Source organism: Mauremys reevesii, linkage group 8 (assembly GCF_016161935.1).
Source record: "Mauremys reevesii isolate NIE-2019 linkage group 8, ASM1616193v1, whole genome shotgun sequence".
NCBI classification, from domain to species: Eukaryota; Metazoa; Chordata; order Testudines; family Geoemydidae; genus Mauremys; species Mauremys reevesii.
This window is the reverse complement of record NC_052630.1, coordinates 28,714,697-28,740,153: the sequence shown is the minus strand read 5'-3', so window position 1 is coordinate 28,740,153 and position 25,457 is coordinate 28,714,697. Positions and strand designations below refer to the sequence as shown.

At 43.4% G+C, this 25,457-nt stretch overlaps 1 protein-coding gene across 7 annotated transcripts in view; it reads left to right on the top strand.

Annotated features, from left to right (window-relative positions):
• Nucleotides 1–25,457, top strand: part of SLIT3 (slit guidance ligand 3) — a 781,907-nt gene that overhangs the window by 713,851 nt on the left and 42,599 nt on the right. For all 7 annotated transcript variants that reach the window (XM_039485327.1, XM_039485326.1, XM_039485332.1 and 4 more), the window contains 2 exons: nt 14,680–14,773; nt 22,464–22,601. In XM_039485327.1, the coding sequence (XP_039341261.1) occupies nt 14,680–14,773; nt 22,464–22,601 (232 nt within the window). The remainder of the gene's footprint in view (nt 1–14,679; nt 14,774–22,463; nt 22,602–25,457) is intronic.

Here is a 25,457-nt window from a genome sequence, read left to right as displayed (position 1 = left end):
TTTTGAAACATTTTAGTTAAACTTTTGTGTCTTTTTTTTTTAATTTCACACACCCCTGCACTCTTTATCCTTAGTCAGAATCAGAAATGAGTAGATGCCACAAGGAATTTGGGAAACACTAGAAATTTCTTTAAAGAGCCTGATCTAATGAGTCTCAGCAAATGTATTCAACCCGCTTTGGTCTGGAAATTGGGATCAGGTTTGGAAACAATTTCAAAAAACTTACTCATATTAAATAAAATGGCCTCTTCCTAAAACAGATGGCATCCTGGGAAGGAGAGGGGAAGGGGGCGCTGTAAGATTATCATCTTGGAAACCCAAATGTTTTAAATAGTTTATTTCCTTGTGAAAGATTTGTCGCCATTAACTTGTATTGCAGAAAAATTAGTAGAAACCATTTCTGGTGTTGCATGTTAGCAAGATGAGCCTAAAGCATTTTTACCTCAGGGGACTTTGCAGTCTCTTGGTTTAGATGTTGTTGTCACAGATTTTTGTGTTGTTTTTTCCCTTTTCAACTCAACACTATTCATTGTTTGTGAGTGATTAGAGCCCCTCCCTCTGGCCCAGCTTACTGCAGTGCTATTGCCTGTCCAAAGCCAAGCACTTAAGTAAACAAAATTACTCTGGAGGAAAGATGCTTTGTGGTGTCTTGTGGTTGCCACTAGTTGATGGAGCTTCGCTAGCTTGCTTCACATAACTAACCATTGTGGTGCGATGGCTCAGAACAATCTCAGTGAGGGGCCTCAATTGCAGTGCTGAGTTAAACTTATCTGAATCATAGCTCTTTAGATTGGTTTCTTGCCTTTGTATGTTTTTAGTTCATGTGTCACACATACAAGCTGGAAGTTTTCTGATAGTGTGGTTTGAAGTATTTCTTCTGTAAGTTCACCAAGGGTTTGAGCTATTATATGTCTATCTAAGGCCTAAACAATTTCCTAACTATTAGCTGGTTTCAGAACTATGAGACCATCCTTAGCCATAATTTGCTTGAAAGACAAAGCAACTAATGATTAGGGTTTGGTGCACCCATCCTTTCATCCAAGAGATTCTTGCTCTGGGTTGAAGTTTTCCAGTTTATTTACTCAGAAAATGTGAAATTTGTTTGTTTTTTGTAAAGAAGACTAAAGCAAGAACCCCAAGTTTTCACTTGCAGAATCAAATCAAAGAGCTGGATACATATAACTGATACAAAGATCTTGGACCCATTCCTGCTCGCATCGAAATCAGTCTGAGTTTTCCTTGACAGCGATCCACATGTTTACCTCCCTCAGGTCAGACTCTGGTAATTTATTGTGCTGGGACTGAAGGTAGAAGCAGCATAGCAACTGAGAATACAATAGTCTGATTCCTTAGCAGGAAAATCCATGAACAATGCATCACATTGGTGCTCTGCACCCTACCTTGGTGCCCCGCTTGCTTCTGGTGCCAGTTCAAATCCCTAGTCTAATCCTTAATGCCACCCATGGTTTGGGACCCAAATGGCAGACTTCCTCTGCATTCATGGCCCACCAAGACAGCTACACATCTATGGAACAATGAGACTAATACTGCCTAGGAGGATAAAGCTTGTGAGATCTGAACATAGGGTGCTCTTTGTGGATTAGCCTCAACCTGTGAACATCCTGCCAGAGGATTAGAAGCCAAGCACAAACCTAACCACTTTCAGAGCAAGTTATAATATTCAATAAATAAGGCAGCATGCTAAACTGCCAAATCTAGGAGGAGTGGACAACTCTGTAGACAACGGTGTGAATGTTAATTACTGTATTCGGCACTCAGTGGGCAGGTTAGAAATGCCAGCAAGAGGTAAGCAGGTATCCTTGTATATAAATTATTCTAAGAAGATTGCTATATTTTAACAACTGGTATACAAAGAAGCAAGCTGTAATTTATCTTCTGCTAGATATTAGAGTAAATGCAGCCAACTTCAAAGGAAAAAAGTGGGCTGAAGATTCCTGTGACTTACTCCCATAAATTGGAGCATAATTTGGCTAAATTTGTTCAGTTGCTGTGTTTGGGGATGCAAGGTTAATGGAAATCTCCCATTAGCCTTGAAAGCATTACAGGGACCTAACCGAAGGATAAACTATCCACAAATAATGTCGGTACTACACTAATAGGCACAAAAGGGATTTTCTTCAGCACAGGGACATATCTTATTCCAGTTTCAGTTCTTCTTCAACATAAGAAGATAGGAATTACTATATTGGGTCAGCCCAATAGTCCATCTAGGCCTGTGTCCTGTCTCTGACAGTGCCAATATCAGATGCTTCAGACGATGGTGGAAGAAACTTCAAAATGGACACTTGTGGAATATCCTTCCAAAAGGCAGAATTTCTGAATAACGGCCATTAGTTAGTAATTCACTCTTGCCCTGATGCTTGAGGGTTTGTCCCTTACAAAATCTTCAGCAGAGCTAATGTAAATGGTTATTCTTATATAAATATCTAACAGCATAATTGCCACCAATGCTGTAAAAGATCCCCACTGAATGTTGTCATAAGCTTGGCAGGGAAATAGACTAAGATGATTTAACAGCTTATGTTTGTACAACACTTATAGTGATATCTCTCTTCAAAGTAATATGTTTTGTCTATCTTTAAATTTCTGTGATTGATTAGGGTTTGATGTCCTTTCTCACCTTAAAGATGTCCCAGGGCATCAGTACACTACAGCATCTTGTTCTACGGCCACATCTTCTCTGGTACCATAAACAAGAAGCAGTGTTCTTTTGGGAGATTGTATGAGCTTTTTCCTTATCTTGTCAATGGAGAGAAGCAGAACACAGTCTTTGCTCAAACATGTGGGAATATTGCTGGAATCTCTGCTTCTCTCCCCACATTTCATCTCATTAAGCTCTTGGCTTCGCTGGTACCACAAAGGGCAGTGCTAGCTGCTTGGCTCTGAGTACTTCTGAAAATCAAGCCCCTTACTTGAGTACTTAAATATGAATTAGGAGTCAAACTTTCGGCTCCTACTTTTCAAAATCTTGCTGAAAAGTTTGAAGGTGAAAAAAATCTCCCCCAATATTGGAGTTTACCATAAGCAGCCTTAAATTATTTTTAAAATAATTATTTTTCCTGATAAAACGTATGAGTTCAAGATTCTTTGTTTGTCAAGCAAAGGTTGAGTCCAGAACGAAGGTTTAGAAATCAGCTACTGTGCATCCAGCCTTAAATTTTTGCAACAAAACCTCTTATTGAATTTTTAGCAGATAGGCTTGGTGCACTTGCCTGGCAACTGAATGGACTGTCTCCATAAGGACTTTGGCTGCAACTTTCCTGTTTGCTTCATTTCAGTGAACAAACACAATGGATTGAGGCAAAATCTGGGGTTGGAAAATCTTGGCTTTTATCTCTAAATGTTGAGCATGGTAAACCCTGTCCAGCAGGAAGAGTCTCATGTAAAAAAATAATCCAAGAAGTGTGGATCTGGTCTTTAAATATATTCGGAGTTCAGGGGTTGGGCTCAGCCCGTTATAAAAGTAAGAGCCCATCAGCCATGAGATTCTGTTCCAAGTTTAAATTTAACACCTCTCTCCTAAAATTAACAAATTTATTTTAGCATGAGCTTTCATGAGCTGCAGCTCACTTCTTCGGCAGCTCGAAAGCTCATGCTAAAATAAATTTGTTAGTCTTTAAGGTGCCACAAGTACTCCTGTTCTTTTTGCGGATGCAGACTAACACGGCTGCTACTCTGAAACCTCTCCTAAAATTGTGTGCTCAGAGGTATCATTTGCTATGAGGTGGGAGGCAGTTTCCCTCCCCACGTACAGACCTTGCCAGTCAACAGAACTGCGGTGTCTCCCCCCAGGCGAGTGAGAGCCAGTCTGGAGCTGTCTGGGCCAGGGCTCCTAATCACCTCATTGTTAGCACCAATCCTGTATTCCACTGGCTGGATAGGAAGCAGCAGCAATGGCCTGGGTCAGGCCCCAGTCCCTGCCCCAAGCCAGCCATCAGTGAGAGAGACACTCCCCTCCAAGGGACAGGATTGGCATGCCACTGCTCCAGCCCCTCAGGTGTGCCTCAGTGGGAATGTGGAAGTGGGGATACTGACATAACTTTGCTCCTCCCCTCTGATTTTTCTGAAACTACACCCCTGTTTGTGGGTGTTTGGATCTGTAACTCTTATCTGTTGTGAAATGCATTATTGGAGTATCCAAGATAGGTGGATCCAAGGTTTTGTCTCAGGTCTGTTAAACTTCATCAAGCATCAGCATTACTCCTGATTGTCAATAATTTCTCAGCACAGCATGATCTGGCACACTCTCAGTAACGTCTACCACTGGTGAAGCCAATCAGCTTTTGGCTGCTAGTGGCCGTGATTGCTAAGGACTATTTGAAATTTCCACTTGGCACCTTCCACTTTTTTTTTTCCAGTGTGAAGGGGAAGGAGAAAGAGCAGGGGAATCCCAGTCTCTGTGGAACATTAGTCGCTATTAGGTATCCAATGAGTAACTTATCACGAGGACAGCTGTAGTGTGTAGTCAGCTCTTACTGGTGTGGCCAGAGGTAACGCCCCTATTTTGGCTCACTGAGCACAATTAAGAGGACTGTAACATACTACTTAACAATTCAAATATATATATCTTTCCTTTGCAAGCTGTAAAAGTCAGCCCAATAGATAACAGCCAGCCTGTCTCCATCCATTGCTCCATCCTAAACCTATATTACATAAACAATAATGTTAATCCCCTAAAATCAGGCAACATTCCCCACGAACACTTTTCTTTTTCCTATTTAATCTTGTGAAGTTCTTGACAGCATTACCCTTAGCCCTGAGGTTCTGTAAAAGTTGTTTTCACATAAGACTGAGAATATTTCCATGCCATGTTATTAATTATTTTGATTAATATTAGGAATGAGAGCAAAGGATTGCCTAAGTGACACTGCAGACAATAAAACTGAGGAACACATGGTACTTGGCGGCAAGTTACAACGGGGGTGTTATGATCATTTGAAAGTTGGAATTTAAAAAAAAAAAAAAGATGTTGACACACCCTTTTTTTTCCCATTAGGAAGGAACAATATAATTCAGATCATGGCTCTAAAAATCTAACGTGGTGTGAAATGAATAGCACATATGCCAATGTGGTCATTTAAATAACAAACAAAATAATTATATCAAACCAACTGCATGCAAAAGTTTCTGTCTCTGTTTCTGTTGTTTTGGTTTGGTTTTGGACTTGTGGAAGATCATGAAGCTGTATAAATATGCCAGCCTAGCAGCTCTTTGTAAGCGGTGAGGCCTGTGAAAAGAGATTACTTTAGAATGACCAATGTCCCCTCTTTAGGATTTCATTGAACCAAATAAAAAAGGGGGAATGTTGTAGGAGTGCGGTAATTATTTTATTGTGGCTTTGAAAAGGTCAGTGTACTGAAAGGTGCCAGATTGACAGACCCAGGTGTAAGAGAAAGCACAGTGATCCAGTGCATGGTTAGGAACAAGGCAAGCGTCACCCATGTCACTCCACCACTGGGGCTCAACACGGCCCTGAAGGTTCCATTTCCAGGCTAGGATGGTAGCTTAGTCTCCTTGCCCATTCACCGCTCTGCCTCTGGTATGCTTTGATCTGCACTAGTTACCAGTCTGTTTCTATGTGCAATACAGAATCTTAAATGTAATGCATTTAATGCATGTAATGTATCACCTGGGTACCTGCCTACCTTAATAGACATCCTGTCCTCGTAGCCTGCCACAGCACTTTAGACCTGCTAGAGGGCCTGAGCTAATACCTCCACCAGTTTAGAAAGGAAAGGGCTGATGGCTCAGGTAGCTTTCAGTGAGACTCTCAACTCGTTTCTCCTTCGTGGTCTGCCATAACCCTGTCCGGCTGACCAGCAGGGTGTGCTGCAAAGCCTGTCCATTCTTGCAGACTTTGGTGAAAGAAAAGGGTGTGGGATATACAGTGTGGATTTTGTTTTGGTTGGGCAAGTAATGAAAATTTTGGTTTTATGTACGTATGTCTGGTGTTTTTACCTGTACATACCTAGGGAGGAGTTGCATAGGGAAGGTTGATGTGGAGGATGATGTTGGTGGTTGGGAAGGTGCTGCCAGTGGTGAGTGCATTTCTTAGGTCTATACTGGTGGCAGCGTGTAAGGTACATGTCGCTGAATGCCACAGTGAAAGGCAGGCTGCATCTGCATTGTGGTGTGTAGCTACATGCCGCAGCAAAAAACTCCAGTGGTGGGGAAAGCCTCTGGAAGTGGGGAGGCAGTGAGGAGCTAAAAATAGCTGTGTAGATGTGGGAGGCACTGCTTGGGCGTGTAGAGAACTATGTAGAGTTCTGGCATGTGTTGACTCTCCTCACTTAAGCAGTGCCTCACCATATACACTGCTATTTATACCTCTGCTGGGGGCGGGGGAGATACAGTGTATGTATTCTACATGCTGCTGTTAGTGTAGTGTGACAAAGTTCCTCCTCTACCTTGGTGGGTCCTGTGCTTATTGGCGGATTTGCTTCCCCTCTGGTGGAACCCACAGTCTGGGTCAATTCGTCCTGTGTCTGATCAGGAGTTGGGAGGTTTGGGGGGAACCCGGGCCCACCCTTTACTCCGGGTTCCAGCCCAGGGCCCTGTGGATTGCAACTGTCTATAGTGCCTCCTGTAACAGAGGCATGACAGCTACAACTCCCTGGGCTACTTCCCCATGGCCTCCTCCAAACACCTTCTTTATCCTCACCACACCTCCTCCTGGTATCTGATAACACGTGTACTCCTCAGTCCTCCAGCAATATGTCTTCTCACTCTCAGCTCCTCGTGCCTCTTGCTCCCAGCTCCTCGCATGCATGCCACAAATTGAAGTGAGGTCCTTTTTAAACTCAGGTGCCCTGATTAGCTAGCCTGACCTGATTGATTCTAGCAGTTTCTTAATTGGCTCCAGGTGTCTTAATTATCCTGCCTGTCTTAATTGGTTCTAGCAGGTTCCTAATTACTCTAGTGCAGCCCCTGCTCTGGTCACTCAGGGAACAGAAAACTACTCATCCAGTGACCAGTATATTTGCCCTCGACCAGACTCCTGTACCCCACTGGTCTGGGTCTGTCACAGTAGCTATAGCTTTAATGTGGTGGAATGCCCTCTATATAAAACACTTTTGATAAAAATTTTAAAAGCTGTTTAATGCCTCTAGAGCCCAGCATAACCCGTGTGCAAATAATTAACAAAATGACAATATTTGGAAGTATCATTTTGAATCCAATACCACTATTCAGAGAAAAACTCAGAATAGACCTTTAATTGCTACAATAACTAGGAGCCCAAAGCCATGCACAGAAGTAAAAAGAGCCAGATTTTTCCCTCAAAAACATGCAATCAGATGGCCACTGAATGTTACATACCCTGTTTGAAGAAAGATTTTTGCCCAAAATACTTTGTAACTGAAGGAAACATAGTTTCTTATGTTTAGCTCTTGCCTTGAGTATCACTATTTAAAAAGTGTTTTCTTTCCCTACCGTGCTGTCTGCCATTCAGTAAACATCGGTGAAGCCCGTTCAATTATCAACAGGAATTTTCTTCCCCGAGATGAGGTTGTCTGGGTTCCTCGACATTCCCAAGAGAAATCTGGAAATGTTGAAATCTGAAATAAAAGAGAGATGAGAAAAAATAAGTAACAGGAAGGAGCCTAAAACATTCCAAGTTTTCTGTGAACAATGATAAATTAGTTGGATGCTGTGTTTGGTACCAAGCCTGAAATCCTCCTAATTTTGATACTGGTGCTTTCAGCATGACACAGTGAGTCATATTTGACAAGTGTATACATTTGGGGGGAATTTTTACTGGATTTCTATGCATTTGTCAATTTTCCAAGCTGGCTGAGAAGAATACTTTAAGAAGAATTATGATTTCCTTTGGAAGTTTATACCACTATTCTGACTTTTCTCAAAAGTCTGTTTTCCTTTATTAAAAAAAAAAGAAGCTTTTATGGATATTGTAGCAAAGATACAGCTTAAGGCATCTATCTCCAATGTATTCTATTAACAAAAAAGGCTTCCTTTCAAAAGGATACTTGAAGGCTTTAGAACGTTGAGTTCCTGTCATGTCACCATCGAGTTAGAAATTCTCTGGATTTCTTTTTTAAGGAATGCTTCTCATGTTTTATGCTCATACAAATATACAAAAAAGGCAAACTGAGGGAAGTTAGAAGCCAAGGTTGACCTGATGGGGTATATCTATACAGGGATAAAAAAAACTGTGGCTTCTCTGGGTCAGCTGACTCAGGCTCACAGGGCTTGGTCTCTGGGGCTGAAAAATTGCTGTGTAGACACTCAGGCTTGGGCTGGAGCCTGAGCTCTGGGACCCTGCGAGGGTGGAGGGTCCCAGATATAGGCACCGAGTTTTATTTTTCCACGGGGATGCTCCGCCCCAAGACTCCGCCCCCTCCCCTGAGGCCCAGCCCTCGCTCCACCTTTTTCTGGCCGCACTCCAACCCCTCCCCTGAGGCCCTGCCTGCTGACCGCTTGCTGCTCTCCATCATCCTCCAAGTGCCTCCCCAGCCACCAAACAGCTACAGCTGGTGGTGCTGAGCACCAACTAGTTTTGGAGCATCCACGGAGTCGGCACCTCTGGTCTCAGAGTTTAGGCTCAGCCTGAGCCTGTGTGTCAAAATAGCAATTTTTAGCCCTGCAGCCCAAGCCCTGTGAGCCTGAGTCTGCTGATTCAGGCCAGCTGCAACCGTGCTGCAGGTCTTTTAGCCCTGTGTAGACATACCCTGATTGATGTCAATTTCTCTGCTAGCTGGCTGAATTAGGTTGTCGTTTTTTTTTTTTTGGAGGTAAAAGTAAACTTCCAATTGTGCCACCTCAAAAATGTTACTGAATATCTTCAGCAATAGTTTCAGTCATGCAGGTTGTTACTGAATGTTCCAGCTTGCTTTGGATGAAGAATGAGGTGCAAGAACAAACATCAGAAACCCAAACCCAGCAGAATATATGCTTTAATTTCCCTCGTGTCCCTAGGGATTCAAATATACCAAGTACTTCTTTTTCTTTGGCATATCCCCCATTCCAAGCCAGATGCATTCTTTGTATTTGTCCAAGTTATTTCAAGGTCAGTGCTATATAAGAACTAGGTGCTGATTGTCAAGCTGTCTAGAGTGGCTAACGACCAGGAGTGCCCACCTGAGGGCAGACTGTCTAGAACAGTGTTTCCCAAAGTGTGGTACACGTTCCCCTGCTGGTACGTGAAAGGGTTTCAAGGGGTACGTGGCCTGTTCACCCAGGCTGGCAGCGGGCTGAGCCGGGCCGGTGGCCGGGACTCCAGGTGGCAAGGGGCCAACAGCGGGCTGAGCAGGGGCAGCAGCCAGGACCCCAGACCCACAGCAAGCTGAGTGGCTTAGCGCGCTGCCGGTCTGGGGTTCCGTCCACCAGCTCCTGCCAGCCGGGGTCCTGGCTGCTGGCCCTCTCAGCCTGCTGCCGGCCAAGAGTCCCGTTCACCCAAGCTGGCAGCAGGCTGAGCCGGGCCGGTGGCCGGGACCCCGGTTGGCAGCAGTGTGCCAGTAAAAATCGGCTCACGTGCTGACGCAAACCACGTGTGCGCGTTACCGTGGCTCGGGCAATACACTTCCCTTTGTGGCATGCATAGAAGTCATACTGACGGATAAAAGATAAAAATGAATAACTACCTGTAGTAATCTAAAGATCATAGCGAGTACATACTTGGTGTGTATTAATATACAAAATTTCTCTCTTTTTGTTTTTATTAAACCCATTTACAATGGATCGCTGGCTAAAAATGGGAAGTTTGAAATGTACAAAAGAAAATAATGAAAGAAATACGAATGTTAGTGATAATTATGCTGAAAAATGCAGTGATATGGCTACATCAGATAATTGTGACGACAAAATTAGTGAACTGTGTGAACCATCTGTAAGTTTATTGAACGTATCAGCTGCAAAGAAAACGAAAAAAGCCCGCAAATACATTGAAGAATATCTTAAACTGGGATTTTCGTGGACTGGTGATGAGGTGGCCTGTTCCACTATGTGTGATTTGTTATGAGACTCTCACAAATGAAAGTATGAAACCATCCAACCTAAAATGCCATTTCGATAGCAAACATAGAGGGAAAACCTGTAGAATTCTTTGAAAATAGGCACAAAGATCTCCAAACGTCCCAGAAAACAATTCGTAATGTGACGGCAGGTGAAAATATGAAAGCTTTGGAAGCTTCATATAGTGTGGTGTACTTAATTGCAAAGTCCAGAGCTGCTGAAGTGATTGGCAAGACATTAGTAAAACCTGCAGCCAAAGTAATGGTACAAGTGATGATTGGAGACAAGGCTAGCAAAGCTATAGACGGTGTCCCCCTCTCAAATAACACTGTTCATTGTAGAATCACAGATATGCCTGAAAACGTAAAGCAGCAATTATTGTCAAGAGTACAAAAGAGTCGCTACTATACACTGCAAGCGGATGAATCCACTGATGTTGTGAATTTAGCTAATCTTTTGTTGTTTGTCAGATACAAGCTGAATAATGAAGTCCACGATGATATTTTATTCTGCCAACCTATGCCAACACATACAACTGGAAAAGCTATTTTTAAAGTTATTGATGACTTTATTAAAAACAGTGACTTGGATTGGAGTCATTGTGTTGGAATAAGCAAGAATGGTGCCAGAGCCATGATTGGTTCGAAGAAAGGAGTTGTTGCATGTATTCAAGCTGTTGCGCCAAAAGCAAAATCGAATCGTTGCATTCACAGGGAAGCACTCGCCATCCAGAACATGCAGGCAGATCTAAAGCAAGTACTGGATGAAGCTGTGAGATGGGCAGTGATTACACACAACTCCTATTTCACACTGAAGTGTGTTGGCTTTTGCGTGGAAAAGTTCTGAATTGCCTGTTTGAGCTGAAAGAACTGCAAGTTTTTTTAGATGAAACCTTTAACCTGCGAGACCATATACACAACTGGAAATGGCTATGCAAACGATCATATATTGCAGATATCTTTGCTCATTTAAACAACCTCAATGTATCCTTGCAAGGGAAAGTCATATCCATATTCCGTGTTCAAGACAAAGTGAGCGCCATGGTCACAAAATTTAAACTGTGGCATAAATGTCTTAGTTGTCATGAACTGGATTCCTTTCCATCTCTTCATGACTTAGTAATAAACTTGACTAACGGACTTGATAGTGATGTGTTGCAAACCATGAAGCAGCATTTGGAAAGCTTGCAGAAAGATCTTCGTAAATATTTCCCTGAACCAGATGGCACCTATGAATGGATAAGGAACCTCTTTATCATCAGTGTTCAAACATTGCCAAATCACCTCTCCACTTCAGAAGAAGAACAACTCTTGGAGCTGGCTTCAGATAGTTTCCTGAAAACAAAATTTGAGCAAAACACGCTGTCATCTTTTTGGTTGGGAGTTAGCTCTGAATATCCAGCTCTGTCGGACAAAGCTGTCAAGTATCTTCTGCCTTTTCCCACCTCATATTTGTGCAAGATTGGATTCTCTGTGCTGGTTGGCATCAAAACAAAAAAACCAAAATGGTTTTATTGACGTGGAGCCCCATCTTCGTCTTAAGATCACAAACATCAAGCCAGATATCCCCGCGATAGTGTCTGGTCAAAAGCAGTTCCATCCCTCGCCCTAAATAGTTTGGTTTGTACTGAAAATTTTTCAATACCGAAATAGAAAGTATTAAAACTAGTGCTTTCTTCACTAACCTAAACAAACCAGCATATTTTAATTTCAGAATGATATGAATTCACCATACACGCTGTTCTGCCAGACTGTTGATTTGCTTCTATTATTTTAATTATTTTTAGTACTATTTCTATATGTAACTATTATTTCTATTAAAAGTTTTGTTTCAACTGTATGTAATATAATTTTGTATTTATTTCTAATCAACATTTAATCCAGAATGAAACGAATTAGGAGTGTGTTATAAAAATGTGTCTATCATTCTCCCCCCACAAATTATCTTCACCGGAGAAGGGGTACGCCAGTCAGACAAATGTCTCAAAAGGGATAGGCAAGTGTTGTAAATTTGGGAAACATTGGTCTAGAAGAAAGGCACAAATACCAAATTTGTGTGTTCTGTAATTAGATTTCACCAACCAAGTAACAAGTGTGAACTCCTAAAGCACTATAACAGTGTTACCATGGAGTCACAGAAAGTCCCCTGGGGCACTCTGGTCTATCTTGACACTGAGGTAAGCCTGCCTTTGTGATAGATGGTCCTTTACACCAAACATCACAATATTCAGGTTACTCCCAGTCCCAAAGGATCAGTCACCTAACCCTGGTCAATTAATTGTATCTCAAATCTCAAACCAAAGAGAAAGCTTGTAGCCAATCCTATAATGAGCTAACTAAAGGTTTATGAACTAAGAAAAAGAAATAAGAGTTATATGGAAGGTTAAAGCAGGTAAATATACACACACAAGTGAGATACAGTCATAGGTTCCAAAAGGTAATAGTGGTTCCTATGATAGCCAAGCTCCATATGTCCTTTAGGCCTAACCCAAGCCAAGCAGCTTGGGGATCCTTTGGATATGCTTAGAAATATTGCCTTCTCTGAATTCCAGGCAGCATAGCAATAACAATTCCTCCTTGACAGGGATTTTTATTCCCTTCTGTTAGAGTTCAAAATGTGATGGGACGGGTTTTTGTGTTCATCCCCTCTTCATAGGTGTGGGGAAAACAATCAGCAATGTCTTTTGTCCATTGATGTTCCACATTGGCTTGTCTGGTGTCTGTGGGCCATCTTTTCGGGGGATCAGGAGATGACACCTTTTGTGATGAACTAGTATTTCACATTTGGTAATGCTTTTCTCCTGACTGCGGGGGTTTCCAGTTTCACAGAAAACACTTTTATAGTTGCAGAGCAAATTCTTAAATATTACCTTAAACATAGGATATAGATATTATAACTGAGATTAACGCTTGCTGCAATTTACAAGCATTTCATAAAGTCTAAACACTAAGTTCTTAGAAACTTTACATCTATTTTAACAAAGCTAATACATAGGTGAGTCTGACTGGTTTCCAGCTATGCATTTGTCAGTGGTCAGTGAGGCCTACAGGCCTTAGCATAAGCTGGCACTTGGTCTGCCGGTGTCACAATAATAAGCTCTGAAAAATTATTGTTCCAACAGCCTTATGGAAGGGACGGTATGATGAGACTGCCTACAATGGCCTATCTGCAACTGCTCGTAGCAAATATCTCCAGTGGCCAGAGATGGGACACTGGATGGGGAGGGCTCCGAGTTACTGGAACCATTCATAGGGGTGCCTTAGCCAATGCCACCTTTTTCCTAGTCATGCCTCCTATACCATCAGCTGGGAGAGAGGACAGTGTTGAAGCAGCTACAACGGATCTGAACCACATGAGGGGAGTCCCCATGGAGAGACATTTTTCAAGGGACTGGGTATGCTGGGCTTTGCGCCACTGTGCACAGGTGGAATAGCACATAGTGGGCCAAAGCAGGGCCCAGAGTTGGAGCCACAGCACAGAAAATATTGACAATATTGCAGGCTGTTGTGTTAGATTTTGATGTTTAATAGCTGTTGTATCTAATTAAGTATTTTATACCACCCTGTACTTGGAAGGCTTTATCAGAGGTTATCCAGAGAATATTTATCTAGCATCACTTTTACTGTTTGGTTGTTACTTTCAGAGGATCTGCGTGCACATGCACATGAGCATATGTATGTATTGCGCATGCCTATATCCTTGAAATTGTGCAGATGCAGTCTTCCACTATTACTGCAAAAGGGGCTTTGGGACTGGATTTTGTTTGAGGATTTCCATACTAAGAATAATTGACCTGCTCATTCCCTTAAAGAAGTTTGTTTCAAAGGCAAAGTTTATGCTCAGTCTCTGGCAGGATCTCAAGTCCTGAGTACTGAAGTGTAACCTAATAATTTAGGGCTCAGAAGAAGGATGGTTTTGAACACTCTGGAACTGTTCATTATTAAAAGTTACACAAATCCAAAGAAATGCACTGAATTCTACACACAGTACCTGGAAACAGCTGAGCAATGCTTGCATATAAGGAACTTTTATAGAAAACAGTATCTTGTATGAGTACAATAGAGTCAGTGCGCTTCTTGTAAATAGTGGGGGTTGTATAATTATGTGCAGCCCTAAAGCTGTTTCTTATTATTGAAAAGCCATTTTTTCTAAATGATGTCAGATCATCTCCTAGGACAGTAAAGGATCAACTATGACTAGAATATCACTTGGTGTGAAAAGTTTAAGGACTCCGTTAATGTGCATATCCACATTGTATGTCACTGGCTTTCTGTGACGCTTGCAACTTGAGGTCAGGAACTGACCCTACAGTCCTTACTCTGGCAAAACTCCAGCTGAAGTTGAGAGGGCTTGAGTGTTAGGTCTTTTGAATCGGGACTGTAAGGTTTGTATGAGAAAATTATTGCACCCAGTGTAGCTCAGTTGCTAAGGAATTGCTAAATGTAGCTAGAATTGGACTAGCCAGTATTGAGCGAGCCCACCCTTATTTAGTTTGTCCTGCCATCGTAACAGGTACTGTCATGGGGCTTCCTCTTGAACTGCTGGATCACCTCCATTTAGTAAGCTCTGTAGTCACAAGAGCTGGTGGGTTTATCATCCCTGGACACCATGGTTAGAGCTGTTTCAGCAAAGCCAATGAGTTGTGTTGGTAGCAGATGTGTTACGCCTTGTTAATTTTCTTTGCCACAGGTGAGCTATGTGATGAGGTGATCAACCACTGTGTTCCCGAGCTAAATCCATGCAAACATGAGTCCAAATGTATCTCCCTTGATAGAGGATTCAGGTGAGTGTCTGTGTATCCTTGTCTTCACGTGTTGGGCCAACTGACTACAGTGCAGTCACACTTGTGATGAGTTTGACCTAATGAGCCAAACTGAAAAGTAGTATGTGTGAAGTGGTGTACTTCAATTTTCTTCCAGCGCCTCAGAATTTGTTATTTTATTCCAAGAATAATTAGTGCGCTTCCAAAGCAGAGTAACTATTCTCAAATAAAATCAAGCAAAGGACAACAGTTACCCTTTCAAAAAACCTGCCAGTTGCCCTAGATTCCTCAGGGGACACAGGTTCTCTAAGTATTCCCTGTGGTAAAATGGAAAATACCGAGGTAATACGCAAGGTTTTAAGGGTGGCCACTCTATGTGCAGGCTGACATATCAACATCACTTTTGCTATTCTCACATAACAGGAGTCTTTGGTCCTCCCTTCTCCAAGGAGAGCAGGATTCACCACACTGAATGACCTCCACGTGAAGCATAGCACAGACGCATGGTGATTAATTCTGGCAATTAATCATGTAGTAATTGTAACGCTGCTGTTGTGATTGAAAAAGCGATCACACACTGTAGTGTAGCTAACAAAAATGACAGCTAAAATTGGCCGTACCATATATTTTATTAATATCGTGCTATTTAGGCACAGCCCTGACCAGATGGCAGAAATGAACTGAACATAAACAGATACATACCTATTTTCAACAAAGACAAGATATTCCTTTTCCCCCTCTTTCACCTCCAAGATTTAGGGAAAACTATGGCTAGCCCCTGAAAACTGGGTGCCTGGATTAGATTTGCACTCCTTTCAATTTTAGGCATAGTAAGTCTTCTCTTTGGAATGTCGTTCCAGATGGATACGTACTGCATTTAGGAATGGGGAAATTGGAAAGAAGGTCATCTGACTGCAGAGTGTGGTGAACTAGTCACGCAGTCAGTGCACGCTGGTGTTTCCAGTACAGAAGATACATAGATTCATGCATTCATAGGTTCTGTATGTCTTTGGTATTGGAAATGCTAGTGTGCACTAATAGGATGCATAGTTCATCACACTTTTCAGACATATGACCTTCTTTCCAATGTATTTTTCCACGTGACAGTCTGCCCATGTTCAAAAAGCCCTCCCTTGCTTGAATGTCCAGCCAAACAACAGTTTAGGAAACTGAAAATAAATCTTCTCATTAGTAGAACGAGTTATTATCATGTCCATATGCAGAGGGATCTGTCTGGCAGTCCCCAGTGACATGCAACTCCTATAACAAGGCTCACTTCATGCATTAAAAAATCCCATTGTAATTCTCCTCTGGCACTCAGTCAGTTTTTTAAAAATCACATTTAAATCAAGAGGGAAAGGATGGTCTTGTGTGTCTGAAGCACAAGGCTGGGAGTCGGGATCTGGATTCTGTTCCCAGCTCTGCTATAGACTTCCTGAGGAACCTTGGGCAAGTCACTTCCTCTCTCTGCACCTCCTTTGCATAATGGGAGTGATACTGACCTACATCCCAGAGGTAAAGTAAAGCTTAATGTCTATAAAACATTTGGAGAATCCTGGATGGAAGGTGCTTGAGATGTGCCTAGTAATAATATTCATCACTGGCAAAGATGGGCTTCCAGAAGAAGGTAGCAAGAGTGAGAGCTTCTACTTCCTATGCTACTCCTGAGGGCATTCTGTGCCAAAACAATTCAAAATTCTGCGCACAATATTTCAAAATTCTGCAAATTTTATTTGTCAAATAAATGTGGAGGCTCCAGCACAGCATTGGGGAGCACAGGCCAGTGGCTGCACGGAGGTGGGAGATCACTGTGCAACTCCCCACTTCTTCCTCCCCACCGCCAGGACACTGACTCAGCGATGAGGCTGCACCCAATCCTGGCACAGCGCAAGGTGCAATGGTAATGGGACTCTGAAGCGGGGTCCAGGTGAAGGTGGTTGGAGCTCAGTGGGGGGGGTCTGAGTGTAGGGGGGATAGAGCTCAGCGGGGGGTCTGAGTGCGGGGGGCTCAGTGGAGGATCCAGATGCTGGAGAAGTGAGGCTCAGTGGGTTGGGGATCCAGATGCTGGGGGAGTGGGGCTCGGTGCAGTGGGGATCCGGGTGCGGGTGGCTCATTGGGGTGGTCCAGGTGCAGTGGGAGTGGGGCTCATCAGGGGGGGTTCTGAGTGCTGGGGGGTGAGTCTCGGCAGGAGGGTCTTGGTGTGAGAGAGTCTGGATGCATGGGGGTTAGGTGAATGGAGGTGCAGTTCCCTGTACAGGGATCCCTCCCTCTGTAGCTGAGGAGTGCTGGGTGCAGGAAGCAGGCAGAGAGGGGAGTTTGCAGAGCTTCCTGCAGCCGGGGGGAGAAATCTGGGGGTGTATCTGATCCAGCCCCGGATGCTGTGCAGGGGAAGAGAAAGTCCCATTCTCCCCAGCCCATCCGGGGCTAGCAGCTGAGCAGGGTAGGAGCCACCAGCTGGGTTTTCCCCAGTCCTGCCTCCTGACCCACAGTGATTTACCTCTCTGCAGGCAGCCCTGGTCACCCAAAACATACTGCTGGGGAGGGTCGCATGACTGCTTTTGTGGCTTCCCTTTGCTTCCCCATCAGAAAGCAAGTGGCACAGGATTCCCCCAAGAGTACTGGTGCTGTTAATAGGATAAGTCACACCAAAGGTTCAAAAATGGAGCTCAACTGTGGGAGTTATGGGAAAACACCCCACATACTATAGCATGAGAAAGAGGGAGGTGGTGGGGAGATTTCAAGAAAGCATATAGGGAAGCTGAAGCCAGCTTGTGTGCCCAGCCAAAGCTGACAACATAGCCACCTTACTCCCTTCCTGGTTCCTCTTTGATTTTGCCATTAGGATTGGGGAGATCAGAAAGAAAATGGAGAGGCCACAGAGCAGAGCATTTGCCCATTCCAAACTGGAGCAGGGGAAGGAGGTATATATGCTGCAGTAGCAATCTTGGCTTCACTGTTATCAGTGTCTAACTTAGCACGTGTTGTGGGAAGGGGCTGTGTCCTGTGAAGCACCTAGCATGCTTCTGCTTACTAAAAAATAATAAATTAGGCTCATGAATTTCAGGACAGTTAAAGGGAGTCAGAGCAAAATTGTCAGGTAGCCACACTACAAACATATGTTCCTATAGCAGTGGGTCTTTCAGACAGCTGAACGCACACTATTCTCTGCTAACCAGACATCCCATGCAGGGTCACATGGCTCGTTGACAGGAGAAGGACTTTGGGAAAGAGCCTCTTCCAACTCCTGAAGGCAAGGAAACTGTTAAATAATTTAGGACAGTTCCTGAAGTAACCTCCTCTGAGTGGTACAGTGATACCTGCAACTACCTGACATTGCTTCAGGCATCCTCATTCAGCTAATCCATTATTTGACTAATCCATTAGTTGCAGCATGTTACAAGGCAGAGGTAGCATTTCATTTCCTGTGCATGGTTCAAAGTTCTCTGAAAGGTTCCAAAACTGAACATTTATAAATTAACTCAAAGTGCTCGGTGTCAATAGAGGGATACTGCTGACTGCTTTGATCACAAACTTCTTTGAGGCAGGATGCGAACGAGCCCTTTAAATTCTCTATCAGGATGGGTTAATCAGAAGTCCCCCACTTAAAACAAAAGGGGGTTGTGAACTCACCTAGGTGCGGGCAGAGGGATTTTGCTTATAGTGTTAGTGAGGTGGGTTTGTGAGGGAGGGGGTGACAGAGAGAGAAGGCATAATACGCACAAACTGAGAGAGGGAAGAAGAGAGCAAAAGACAGTATGTCTGGAAAAAACTAGAAAGAATGAGCTTTTGAGTCTGGTGTTAGCTAAAGAGACTGGGGGCTGTAAACTAAGAAACTGCTCCTTTTATTCTTGGTTCCTCTCGTGTTCAGAGAAGCAGGACTTTGTACGTGCCTTGTAAATGAACAATTGGAATGTTCCTGGGGGCATCAAGTGCTTGGTGGGGTAGCTCCAAATTATCCAGCCTAGATGTGACAAAGTTTAAAAAAAACTTTAAAATGACAGAAATATCAGATCAGAAAAGAATTCTGTGCTTCTAAAGGGCACGGCCAAATCTCAGCTTAGGAAGCAAACTGACATGTTTGTATGTGCTTTTGGCTGCACTCGGTTCTTTGCTGTTTTTTCTTTTCTTTTTTTTCTTTGAGCTAGAATTGCAGGTGGCTTTCTTCACTTCTAGCCTCCAGATCTTTATTGTGCTATGATTATTAAAAGGCCAGCTTTCTGTATCCCAGACCAAAAAATTAGCTAATGCAATGAAATGCCTTTAAAAAATAACTTCAGGGAAGAAGCATGTTTTTCCACTCACTGTGGCTCTGTTAGAGCACAATATAAATATGCTTTATTATTCCGAAGCATGGAATTACTACCTGACAGCATGGAACACTGATTTAATGCAGCCCTGCAGAGAAAAGTGGTGGTTCCATCATTACCGTGATGGCCAATACACATCATAAAAGTGATACATGGCAGTTTTGAATAAGGAACTGCACATCATTCATTATTACATCACTTTATATTAGGACAACAGGGATCAATAAAAAAACAACAGGATTAAATGCTGCATTTCCCCCCACAAAGTCTTTAGATGGATGTTATTTGTTTGCAGGTGTGACAGAAACATTGCTGAAAAACTTTGCTCAGCTCTTACAGAGTTTGGGGAAGGAATGGTCTTGGGTTTTGTTTTATCATCTCCAACACTACGTTATTCACGCTGTTCCTATAGCCACCAAGACATCAAGAGGTAGAATGTCAACTAAAGAGTGCTTACGTATGGCCGTTACCGGGACCCCTACCACACTGAGGGTGGAGAAGGAAATTGGTGGATCTGCACAGCATCAGATCTTCGAACCTCAATCACCCCATGCCCTACCCCTTTCTGGCTCCTGAGGGCTGCCACAATTGCAGAATCTAAGTTAATAGATTCTGTTCTAGTAGCTACTTTTTCAGTCACTCACATTGCTTTCTCAGATAAGATTATTTTGGTTTCAGACTGATGTGTGTCATTTTACCCAGCCACAGTAAGTGCTAGGTGTGTTACAGATGCTATAGAAGGCTAGATACTATGGTACTGGCTGCTTTACCAACCACGTCTAAGGATAAAACGTGCCATGTAAGAGCCAATATTATTAATACTTACAAATGCCTAAAAGAGAGAGAATCGTCATATGTAGGGATGTCACAGGGTGCTCCACTCTCTGCTGGAGCGCCTCCTTCTGGCCATGTCTGAGGATTAGCACTGCCAGGCTGGTGCCCCTTCCCGTGGTTGCACTCTGTCACACTCGCTGTGTCTCACTCTCTTGGGACTCAATTGTTCCTGCTGTGTGGCTTGGCCCTCTGGCCAGGTCACTGTAGTTTCCCCTTCCTGGGGCGGGGAGAACTTTGCATTCTCAAAGTTCCTTGGGACCCACTGCCCCAGGCCATCTTCTCTTTCACTGCCCCTTAACAGCGCCACTACCCAGTGGCTGGTAGGGGAACCCAGGCCTGCTCTCTACACTGGGTTCCCACCCAGAGACCCTACAACAAGCAGTTGAGGGCTGCACAGTCCAGAACCATATTGCTGTATCGTTGGGCTACCTCCTACCTTGCCTTCTCTCACCCTGACAGTGACTGCCACCTCTCTCTCTCTGTAGCCCCTTCTACTCTCAGCTACTGGGCTTTATGTAGGCCCCTCCTGTTCCTGGCCAGCTGCACTTCCTCTTTAATTAACCTTTGTTACTCCCTGGCTCCTCCTGCAGGTGGCTCACCTAGCCACCTTAACCCCTTCAGGCCTTGTGTGGGGCGGACACCCCATCATAAGTGGCCACTCCTGCAAAGTGTCGAGTGCCCTCAACTCCTATTGCCCTCAATGGGCACTGACAGTGCTTGGCACTCCGTCAGAGTGAGTCCATAATTCCCTGATGGGCAAACACTACGTGATAATTAATCACATACAAGTTCTCATTAAGGAACAAATCCTAAACCCAGCACCCAGTAATTGTCCAGGGAGTGGAGAAATCCTTCTTCTACCATTCCTCCCATCGCTTCCCCTTCCCCTCCCCTCCCCTCCCAGGATTATGGAGTCTCTCTGCAGAGATTTCAGCCTAATATCTGAAGTAACATCTTATAATGCACGTGGCCCTCCAAACCCCCTCTGGGGCAGGAGAGAACAGGACAGGGGTATCTGCATAGCAGTGGATCTTCAGGTGCCACCTCCCTTGGATTGCCTATTCCTCAATCCTTCCTGTCCCTGCATATATCCCCACAGAACTCATGTGGGTCAGGGCTTTATGCCGCATGGAATACATGCCCCTGCAGAACCTACCTATATCCCCAGTGGAACTGCACCCATTCCAAAGGAACCTTGCAGCTAGGAAAGGAGGTTACTTTTGCCCTTAAGAGTGTGAAAGCTGTGATCATAGCCACTCCAAGTGGGGTAATCCAGAATTCAGGGAGATACAAACCTGTGTGTTGTAAAATACACATGCACATTAAGAGATAATTGGGGCTCCCCCTTTGTTTTGGTTTAAGTGATATGCTTATTATTTTCCAGCTGTGGAATAAAATCCAGCTGGGAGAAGTAAAATGTGGTTTATGGACTAAAATGCCTTCAAGCCGGACTAAAATTTAGTGTCCACAGGCTAGAAAGAGTCTGCTCAACTTTCCAAAAAGATCTGTTCCTGGCCTGAGACCTTGGATGCCAAATTTCAGCCTAGAGCACATTTTTATGGTCAAGTTATAAACCTCTGAAAATAGGGTTTATAATGGAAATGCTGACACAACCTTAACACAACAAACTTAACAACTGTAATAAAAAAAAATAATAATAAAAAAAGCCGATGCGTGCAGTTTTGGTTGCATCCCATATCATTTCATCCTAGGAGCGAGTTGCCACCTAATGGCAGGAAAGTGGCATTGCATCAGTATTTCAGCAGGAGGTGTGATTTGGAAACATTCTGTTGTTACTGCTCCCATAGAGTATCTGCCGTGAAAAAGCGAACAGGTGGTGGATTAAAAACTGATGATCACCTCCTTTAAATTTTCTTTTGCCTTTCAAAGTCATTTACATGATTTCATTTATTATTTGTGTGCACATTCTCTTTTGTCTGAAGGCTGAAGACCTTTCTGTCCCTAGTGGCTGCTACGAATGAAGCTCAAATCATAAAAGAGACATTATTAGGATCCTCTTTTCCCATTCTTGCATGGACTGTACTACCTCTGCAATGTGTCTGGCCTCCATTGCCCAGGATCTCCCAGGCAGGCTTCCAAAATGACACTCCTGTATGTCACCTCTGTGCTCGGCATTCCTGCTGGGACTCAGCTGAGTAGATGCTGTTAAAAGTAGAAAGTAGAGTCCTTCTAAATGTTGAGTCAGTAACATGTCAAACACTTTTATAAGCTTAGCCAAGTGAACTTAGTTATCTCATATATCAAAAGAAAGCTTGTACATGACCATGCAGTGCCACTCTTTAGCAGACTTGGAAAAGTGAAATTATATGGCATAGTATTTGCTTTGACGGCCTAAGATGTGTAACACCAGCAGTCAAAGGAGCTCAAGCTCGAACAGTTCTGAAAGTTAATGTTTAGCTCTTTCTTTGACTGTTCTAAGAGTGTTACCTCTGCCATTCTTACACCATGAACCATATACCTTGATCAAATCGGACATTGACCTGTGTGTGTGTTATCACGATGGATGCTAGGGATGCAGCCTACTGATGATGATCTTCCTTGTGTTTCAGATGCGAGTGCCTACCTGGCTACAGTGGCAAACACTGTGAAACTGACGATGATGATTGTGTGAGCCACAAATGTCGCCATGGTGCAGTTTGCGTAGATGCAGTCAATGGCTACACCTGTGTCTGCCCCCAAGGGTTCAGGTAAGCAGAGAGTTGTGCTCATCATTCAGACTGTGTGTACTCTCTGCATAATATCTGGTCTCTTTCTACAACTGCTCAAACTAGCATCTAGATGTGGTATTTATCCATAATTTACTGTGTGAACTGATGGCTCAGTGCTCTTAATCTTGCAGATGGGCTGGGGCCAGATACTCAAATATTCTCTCCTTACTTTGAAAATAGAAAAGATCTCAGGGCCTGGCATATTGTCCAATACTCTGTTAGTATGTGAGCGACCTAGATTTCAGCGTTGGGCGAGCAGCAATGAGGAGAGCTTGGAGGGGTAGGAGAGGAGCTGTCCACTCAGCCGGTAAATGAAACTGCTTTGTATCACTCTGCAGCGACCCCTGTGTCTGATAGAGGCACAGCAGTGCTGTCAGCTAAGAGGAATCGCTTCAAGCCCAACTTGCCACCAAGATGTGGGCTATGGAAGTGGGGCAAAGTGGCAGAGAAGCTGAAAAACGTGTACAGGAGGATGAAATGTCACTCTGAGCTGGTGGCTCTCCACGCTGTGGCGTACTAGAGCAGATAAAGGATTGTGTTTACACATCCAGTGAGAGAGCTAGAGTTCCTGTTGTCACTTGCTCTAACTGCTGTAGCCCTCCTACATTATCCGGCCTTTCTAGGAAAGGGGATGATAGAAAGAAGCTTACTGTGCTGGAAATCTGCAAACATCTAAGCAGGTGGGAGGGGTAAACACTCTTACTAGGAAACCTGTACTTTACCCCAATGAACAGGGGGAAATGGAAAACCTGCTTGTGAGGGTAATGCCTGTTGCCTTCATTTAAAACAAAAAACAAAAACAATCCTTTGGCTTTTCAGTATACAGACTCTTATAGTGGCCCAACTCATTCTGTTCCATTCCCATTTTAGAAGGTTCTGTAAACTGTCCATAAAATTCATATGGAGAAAAAGCTTGGCATATAAAATCCAGGAGTGATTTCTTTTCTACATCTCATCTTGCTTATGTCTGTGGAACGCCATAGACTCCTGATTCTCGCTGGTGACAGTGAGATCAGAATCAGGCCCATATACACTCTGTGCATGTGTCTAGCACTAGAGATATGGCTCTTCACATACCCTATAAAGACTTATTCCCTACTCAAAAAATTTGCAATGTAAGGAGTCAGTTCTGCCGACACCTGGTAACCAGCACCACACTTAATACTTTGAAATCCGTGGAACAGTGCACATTAGTAATTACTGCACCAGGAAGTGGGTAGGATCAGTAGGATTGTAGGATCAGTTCTACATTAAGTCAAGACAACAGAAAGTGATTATAAGGCAGGGAAAAAGGAGAGTGAAGTTGTCACTTGGATGATTAGTGTCATGCTTTGAAGACAACTCCATGTACTTTTTTTATTATATCTGTGTGTGGTTTAATAGCCACACACAAAACACTTGTGCTTGCTGACACACACATCCACAGAGCAGGTGAGTAAAATACTTAGAACAGAAAATGTCAGGGATTTCTCTTGATATTGTTGTTGTAAAATTTTTCTGTGAAAACTGGATCGTGTGGTGTGCCGAGTTTTACAGTTTTCCATGTTTTGTTACCAAATAAGTTGTTTGTGAAACTTCACCTGTTTGTAGAAATGTCTCTTCTGTTACACAGAGCTGTAATGAGACCTCATGAGATCCTGGCTCCATGTCCTGCACACACCCCACTAGAGAACATGCAAGTTCCATCAGAGAAACAGCTGGGATGTTAGGTCAAGTGGAGGTCTAGCCTTTTCAGCTGAGATATGTATACCGACTCACCCACAGCAGATCCAGCCCTCAAAAGATAGGGTTCTGAATGTTCTGTGTCTGTTGGTGGACGAACTCTGCACAAGTTAGCCTGTGCATTTCAAGTCTCCAACTCTGACAGCTGCCGATATATCAGACTTCTGAAAATCTTGCTGTCTGTCAAAGATGAGAGTGCTTCTCCAAACGGATTCACTAATCAGTGCCTGAGGTTAGATGCTGGCTTCCTTCCAATTGAATCTTTTCTGTATTTGAAACAAACAGAGAGAGAGAAATACCTGAAAAGATCAGCCTGGACAAAACAAAAATTGCATGGGCATTTATAAACTCTATTCTGTGCATAGCAGTTTTTTTATTCTTCTATTTCATCCTTATTCTTTTTTTCCTCAACTAGTATTTTTACTGCAAATCAGTCAGCCTCCTATTGAACTGACACTGTATTTACAGCAAAGTAAGCAGCAATTTCACAGGACCAAATCTTACAAATATAAGAGGAAACCCCTGAATTTATTAGGCAAACCTTTTCCATCATGTTTCGTTCCCTGCTTAAATCCCCTGGTGATTACATCAATACTTGGGCTAGAGAGGGTACAAGGTAGACATTTTCCTGGTAGAATTTCAATCACTGAATAGCCTTGCTATTTGTTAGCATATTCAAGGATTTGAACTGCAGACTCATGTACCTCTACACTGCCTATTCAAATCCAACTCAAGCCAGTTATCAGATGGTGGTAATTCTAGGAGACCCCAGCTAGAGTGGTGATCTGTTCTGTGTTTTAAGGAATGTCTCTCAGTTGGTGCTCAAGAGGGAGGTACTAACAAGCATTTGAAAGTGTGTCTTCAAGAAATCACACTAAGGATCATATACTGAATAGAGTTGGTTGGAAATTCTATGATAGAACATTTTCCTATCTGTATGTAAATGAGTCAAAAATAAAATGTTTCATGGACATATTTCAATTTTGACCCCATTGCAACGGAACCCAGGCAGAGTTCTGATGGAAACTTCTCTGATTTCCTACAAGCTCACCTGCCCAGCTCCTTGGCAGCCTGGACTTTCAGGCTTCTAGCTGTTTGGCTGTCCAAGAGCCT